At 33.3% G+C, this 8055-nt stretch overlaps 1 protein-coding gene across 1 annotated transcript in view; it reads left to right on the forward strand.

Annotated features, from left to right (window-relative positions):
- The window catches only part of LOC136032793 (uncharacterized), a 67022-nt gene extending 59305 nt beyond the window's left edge, over positions 1-7717 (forward strand). Inside the window, exon 8 of the mRNA XM_065713169.1 lies at positions 1161-7717. Within this exon, the coding sequence (XP_065569241.1) occupies positions 1161-1824 (664 nt within the window). The 3' untranslated portion in view covers positions 1825-7717. The remainder of the gene's footprint in view (positions 1-1160) is intronic.
- Positions 7718-8055: the final 338 nt, after the last annotated feature.

The following is an 8055-nucleotide window of genomic DNA, read 5'->3' on the forward strand; positions in this document are numbered from 1 at the left end:
TCACTCAACACACATTCCAGGCAACTATTAAGCTCTTTGGCTGGAGAAATGATCTTCGAGACTTGTTGTATATCATGAAGTAATTGACGGTGCGAACTCGAAATGCTTATAAATGTATGACTGTTCCATAGTATCAAGTTTAGTAAAACAGGTCATAAGGTTGTCATAATGAGCAGCTGTGGACCCTCCTAGATTTTGATAATTACCTTCTTGAGGGTGGGTACAAGTACATATTTGGCTTTGATAAGTTAATCTTATGTTAGACAATCAAAGCTAATCAAATGTTAGTGTCAAAGTGCTAGATTCACTCATCTTTAAACAGTCACAGGGATATTTATCAGACTTCATATTTAAGCATAAAGAATATGGGAAAACTTTAAGAGTGGAAAGTTATGCTACTGGCGAAAAGAAAAATCTCCAACGCCATCTAGGCTTTGTTAATTTTGTTAGTTTTCTAGCCTACCTTAACTGCTGTGTATTTTTCTCTTCGGTTGCTTGAAGATATACGGAGGGGAGGGATGAGATGTGATGAAAGCACAATTCTGACACCTATAGGTCTACCAGCTTAAAGTCGACTAGCCTGCTGTGTGCTGATTTGATTTTGACTTGAAATAATTTTTGAAAACAAAACAAGGCTGATTAACCAAAACCTATTGAGAAAATTTAGGTTTAGTCCTGTAGTATTCCATGTTGATTTTACGCACTATCCCTTTTTTTTCTTTTTTATATACTTTTTTGTTGAAGTTACCAGACCAGTTTGTCATTTGCGCTAGTGTTTTTTATTCTCTATTCTCCCTTATTAACGTGATTATAGGGAGCATAGGTTATAAAAAATTTCCGAGTAACATCCGAATCTCAGATGCCAGGTGAGGTGTAAAAGCGCCTCTTCCTGCTGCAAGAAGAAGAAAAAGATCTTCCCATACTAGATCGCTGAACATCCAACTCTTATAAGTTTTCCATTGTCTTTATTCAAGTAATCAGCCAAACAGCAATGAAATCTGGGTGCATTTTCCAGGTTATGGCTAGTATAACTAAAATAAGTAATTAATATTTTCTTAGAATTGTCTCCATTTTCTGTTTAATGGAGTTGGTCAAAGTGACTTTTGAATGGTTCATGATTTAACAGATAAGATAATTAATTGTTTTTTTTCTTTTTTTAGCTCTGATGCTGCTTCTAGTGGTTGGACTGCTAGGGGAAACCCTAATTTGTCAACCAAAATCAGGAAGAAGCTCTTCAAGGAAAATAGTACAAATGGGCAAGACAGAAATGAGACGTTTACAAAATATTCTGATGAAGAGGAAGATTTGGATTCCAATATTGACGGACAAAGAACTGCTAATGAAGAAAACGGACAAAGTAATCTCTTCGTCTCTCTGTACCACACACCTTGCCTTCTTGCAGAAAGCATACAACGTGCTTCTGTATCTGCTTCGAACGAGAATCACTCTGAAAGTACTGCCATTTATGATGAATTTATCGTGAATAATGTTCCTAAAGAAGAAAGAAAGAAATCGTGTTTCAAACTAGTCAGAGAAGATACAGTAATTAAGCTGGAAAATGATGAAAGTGATGGATATATAAGAGGGGAAAGTCCCTCTCCAATTGTAGTTCCTCCTCTCGTTGACCATACTGAATCTCAGAGTTTGTCCAAGTCCCAATTTACTAATGTACAAAATGTAAGCCGTGAATCGAACTCTTTTACTGTGAAAACAAGTGCAGTTTACTACCAAGCACAAAATGTCCGTGCTTCTACTCCTAATATGTCAATTGTTACTATAATCAATGATGCTCACAATACTAGTGTCAGTGATTCAATAGACTAATCGAGAATCACGTGCTATAGTATGTGTTATCTGTGCTTTTAATCCTAATATTTAATCGTTGTTGCATTCAATTATGATAATCGCTTGATAGCCCTTCTGAATCAGTAGACTATTTGAGTGTAATGGATTACGTTATCTCTGCTTCCATCCCTATGTGTCAATCGTTACTGAAATCAGTGAGTCTCAGAATAATAGTGTCGGTGATTCAATTGACTAATCAAGAATCACGTGCTATAATATGTGTTATCTGTGCTTTTAATCCTAATATTTAATCGTTGTTGCATTCAATTATGATAATCGCTTGATAGCCCTTCTGAATCAGTAGACTATTTGAGTGTAATGGATTACGTTATCTCTGCTTCCATCCCTATGTGTCAATCGTTACTGAAATCAGTGAGTCTCAGAATAATAGTGTCGGTGATTCAATTGACTAATCAAGAATCACGTACTGTAGTATGTGTTATCTGCGCTTTTAATCCTAATATTTTAATCGGTTGTTGTAGTCAATAATGATAATTGCTTGATAGTTCTTCTGAATCAGTAGATTATTTGATTGTAATGGATTACATTATCTCTGTTTCCACTCCTTGTGTGTCAATCGTTACTGTAGTCAATAATGATAGTGTTGGTGAATAGTAAATAATAGTGCTAGTGATTCGGTTAGCTAACCGCGAATCATATGCATTGTTATTATGTGTCACCTATGCTTTTAATCCTAATTTGTAAATCTTTACTATAGTCAATAATGATACTCATTTAATAGTGTTGGTGATACAGTATGCTAATTAAGAATAATGTATTGCATTTTCCGTGCTTCTACCACTCGTAAGTCAGTTCCTATTGTAGTCAGTATTGATACTCTGAATGGCAGTGTGAGTCATTCTGTTAACTCGTCTAGAATAACAGATTTCACTTTTCCGTTATCTCTCCTCCTAATCATTATATATCGATCTCTGTTATTGCCAGTCAAGATACTCAGAATATAGTATCGGTGACTCAGTTGACTAGTTGAGAATCACGTAATGTGCTATCTGTGTTTCTACTCGAAGATCGTTATTCGTTGTATAGTCAATAATAGTGCTCAAAATGAGACAACTTCTGATTCAGTTAACTCGTCGAGATTGCCGCTCGCGGTGTCATGTGTTGTCTATGATTCTACTCCTAGTATGTCAAATCGTTGCTGTAGTCAGTAATAGTACTCAGAATAATAATACTGGTGATTCAGTTGGCTATTAGAGAATCACATATCACGTGTTACCTATACTTTTTATCCTTAAGTCAGTAATAATACTCATTTGACTGACCTGGTGATTCAATTGACTCTCTGAGAATAACGCATTGCGTTATGCTTACTTCTAAGGCTGGTACCTAAGTCACGACTATGGTCAATACTGATACTCAGAATCACCAGTGTGGGCGATTCAGTTAAATCGTCAAGGATAACAAATTGTGTTATTATGCCTTTATCCATGCTTCTGATTATATTGTTGATCTTTATTGCAGTCAGTAATGATAATCATAATGATAGTGCGGGTTATTAAGTTAACTGGTTGAGAATTATGTATTGATCTATCTGTGCTTTTACTCTTAGGTTGTTAATCGTGGTTGTAGTCAATAATGGTGTTCAAAACGATAGTACTTGCAATTAAGTTAACTCATCGAGTATTACCGCTTACGTTATTGTGCGTTGTCTTTGCTTCTATTCCTAGTATTCCAATCGTCATTTTAGTCAGTATTGATACTAATTTGATAATAGCAGGGATTTACTTGACTTTCCAAGAATAGTATAATGCATCATCTTTACTTTTATTCCTAATATGTCAGCTGTCACTGTAGTCAATGATTATAATCACAAGAACAGTGTGGGTGATTCAGTATGCTTCTCGAGGATAAAGGATTGCGTTATTATGCGTTATGTTTCTAATCATGCTATTTTATGTGCCATTGTTGTAGTAGTCAATAATGATGCTTAGAATGATAGTGCTGGTTAATCAGTTAACTAGTCTAGAATGACAGATTGTGTCAAAATCGTAGGAACGTGTAAGGGATTTGATTACGAAATAACATGTGGAATTGCCCATCTCCCCTCTCCTTTACTTGTTAACTTTTTTGTCATTAATTTCTGAATTTGTCATTAATTGTCAAATTCTGTAATGAAGATTAGGCGGCAAAACTCGGGATGATTTTTAAATTTTTGACAAATAAGCTAGGAAACCTTAAAACTTAGTTTTGCATGTTATTTAAAATCAGAATTACTAAACTGTAAAATTTGTAATGCTCAAAAAATATTGAACCTCAAAATGAAGTTTGGACTTTACATAAAAAATCTAGAGGGGTCTTAATACTCAGTCTTTAAAAACTTGAAAGCTTAAAATGTTTTTCCAACTATAAGCAAAAGCCTTGAAACATAATTTGAAAAAAAGTTTGAAAATTGAAATTGCTTTTAAAATTTCATCTTAAAATAATTTTCGAGCTTTGAGCAAAGAACTTGGAGAACAACGAAAAGTTCAGAAATAATGTTTAAACTTCGCACAATGATGTTGGGAAGCCATATAACATGGCATAAAAAGTTTAAAACGGAGAAAGCTTAAAACTTAAAAATGTGGAACTTAAAATTATGATTAAGAAAGCTTAAAAACGAAGAGTATCAAAACTTAAAAAGTCCAAAACTCAAAATTTCAGAAATTCAAAAATAATAAAACTCTTTAAGTATTTATAATATTTTCGAGCTATTTGCATTAATTTTAAATAATGTTTAAACTTCGCACAAAGATGTTGGGAAGCCTTAAAACATGGCAAAAACGGAGAAAGCTTGAAACTCAAAACTGTGGAACTCAAAATAATGATTAAGAAAGCTTAAAAATGAAGTGTATCAAAACTTAAAAAGTCGAAAACTCAAAGTTTCAGAAATTCAAAAAATAATAAAACTCGAGTGACAGTTTTAATTTTAACAAACAAACCGGCAGTTTTCAAACACAGTTCATTTTTAAGTATTTATAACATTTTCAACCTATTTGCATTAATTTTAAACTGATTTTAGGTTGACTTTATTAATGTTTGATGCAATTTTGTTGTTTCTTTATTATTAGCTCTGTGTGATAAATCACTACAATTATACAATATACATCGCTATCGTAAGCATAATAACCATTGCTACCGTTAATCACAACTAAAGATTAAATCATGACTTAACCGTGACTTAAAATTAAAAGAACTTGTGCTCTTGAAAAAATACGAAATACATAAATATTTAATCAAATGCAAAAACTTTGATATAAAATATTTATTTGGGGTGTGCTATTTATTAATTTTTTTTACTTCTTATCTATTTTGAGCGTTATTGTTGCTGTTGACTAGCTATTAGCTGTCATGATTTGTGACATAGCTTATTCAGTCTCTATAAAATAGAATTTTTTGGAAAATAAAATAGCCTTTTTCAGGCTAAAACACCCATAGCTTGTCTAAAAAATTTTCAGTCATATTTAAAATGAGTCTCAGTTAATACTGTCTTTTTCTAGCTTTCTAAATCCCTTTCTGATAACTCTATTTTCTTTCAAACGGAATAGCTTTCGGATCTTGTTTCTTCTGATATTGATTGATATCGCCAAAGACGCTTTAAATTTGAGTATTTTTCTCAGAAATTTGCAGATAAATTCTGAAGTAGAATAGATTGCCTGAGTTTAGCCCCAATATTGAGCTGTAGAAATATTAGATTTAATGGAACAGTGAGAAACACGCTTAAAATGCAAAATAAATGTTAAAACACACCAATAAACAAAACTTACCTACTAGCCTGAATATTATTCAGATTCTGTCCATATTGACGAGATGTATTGCGGCCAGAGACGTACACAGGGGGGGGGGGAGTCTCCGTGTCTGAATATCCGAAATTTTTTAAATCGCCCTTATTCAAATTATCAAGTATGTTTTATTATTGCCTCCTCCCACTATTGAAAAAAAATCCTCTGAACGTGCTCAATTAGGGTCACTGCTTTTGAAAAGTTATGTAATTAATACGTCTTTCGTTTTTGCCCTGAAATTTTCTCAAGAAGAGCGTAATTTCAAAAGCTTGAGGTTATCCAGAAACGGTCATTAGTAAAGCACCTTGGCTGTTCAAATAATTTCATTGTTTGGATAACAAACAATATAATTCGTAGTTCGTTTTTTTTCTCAAAAAAAGGCAAAAGTTTCAGTTGGTTCAGAAATACTTCCTGCAGTGTGAAGATTTTGGCTGTCCACTAATCTACCTCTGTTAAGCAATTAGTATACAAAGCGTAAACGGAGAAATTTTGAACAGTAAATTAGTCTATAAAACATTAATACCCATTATTACACAACCATTAATTACTTCTTTTTTAATAATACACTAAGAAGTCGAATTTAAGGCCAGTAAAATTTTGAGTAGAAATTCATACCAGTATTTTTTTTGTTTTTCAAAAATAAAAAGATGACTTAAAGATGATCTTTGAACAGCGACTTCAATTAAGAGGGTCTTTGCCCCCCCCCCTAGATTTTGCAAAATACCTATTCGGGGAGCGTTTTCATTGAAAAATATTCTTTTTAGATATTTTCATTGAAAAAAAATAGAATTAACAATTTCCTCCCCCTACCTTCTCCAAAAAATCGTGCAATTCACTCCACTGTTTTGAATGGAAATGTCTTTGTTTAGCTCATAGAAGAAAATTACACCGTTGTGATTTACTTTTTTTTTGTTTCTTTTCGTTTCCATTTACTGCCCATAGACCCGTTCGTTGTCTTTATATTCATTTCTTGTTTTTTTTTTTTTTTTTTCTGATGTAAAATTTTGTACTGGCGAACATATGGTTTGCTTCTATTTTGAATCCGGGCTGAAAAATTTGTTTCTCCAGCTGGCGCAAATTGTCTTTGAAATAGATTTATGATTCCGATTCATGTAACGTTAAAAATACGATATTAGTAATTTCAAGATGAATATCTAAAATTCCAGTATGGAATTAAAACGCCCGTCTTTATGGTTAGGAATCTTTTTAGAAGACTACAGAGAATTTGAATGAGCCAAATTGCAAATCGTAAGAATCGCTTTTTTTTGGGGGGGGGCTTCGTTGCAAATCCCAACCGGAATTCGGATATTGGCGTCGGTTAATCATTTTCACCCAACAAAATGCATCGTCTTATGTCAGACCTTAGCTTGATATTTCACATTAAATCTTTACGTGGAGGGATATTTCTACTTTACGTAGAGGGATATTCCTGGAAATTGACGTCATCCATAGATTAGTTTCTTTATAATGAGGTGTAGAAGCCGGCTGGTCAAGGTGTTTGTTTTCACCAAAACTTAGTTCCAAAATTGTAGCAATGCATTGGGGGTCTTAAAAAACTGTGTGACCTGGTGATTTTTTCGATGAAAGTCAATTCTCATTGATAACTATTTTTCTGAATTAGGTTGTGATCATACATAATTGCAAATGCTCTATTGTAAGTTTTGGGAAAAGTGTTCGGATTTTTCAAGTTACTACCATACTTTCTAGCAGATAGATGTGACTCGGAAGGTATTCTTGAGTTTGTCTTAATATTAAAAAAGTAAGAATTTTTTTTTCTCTCCTTAGATGGTATTCTTTTGTATTTCGTGTGCCTTGTTCTTAGACGTGTTATATAGCTGTAGAGGGCCAAATAACTAAGGATTGATGGAACCGAAATATTTTTATTGATTTGAATTATTTTATAACTGCTAGATCCATCAATTTTTAAGTTCTTTGGTGTCAGGAAAAATGAATTCGAGTCTCAAAGCCTACTGGTGAGAAAATAACGAGTATCAGTCCTCTCTTTCTATTTAATTTCAGATGGGCCTTGTTTGACAATCATATGCTGTGATTCTTCTAACTGAAATCAATAAAATATGTATCTGAGTATTTTCTACTATTTAATTAAAAGAAATACTATGTTTAGCAAATCCAGGCTCGGCATTCTAATGACGGTTCAAGCGCAATTCCGGAAATCTTCGTCTAGCATATAATATTGTAGCCAAAGCCATTCTTGGAACTCAGTCCCCCCCCCCCTCCTTCCCTGATGTGAAAAACTAAATAGATACATTTACTTTCCGATTGTATTGTGTGTTTAAAAATATATTTTATATACTTAATCCTCTCCCCTCCAATGAGAACTCCCCAAATTCAAATTCACTATTACATATAATAGTGTAGCCAAAGCAATTCTTGGAACTCAGTCCCTCCTCTTCCTTCCCTGATGTGAAAA

Source organism: Artemia franciscana, chromosome 11, assembly GCF_032884065.1.
Source record: "Artemia franciscana chromosome 11, ASM3288406v1, whole genome shotgun sequence".
NCBI lineage: Eukaryota > Metazoa > Arthropoda > Branchiopoda > Anostraca > Artemiidae > Artemia > Artemia franciscana.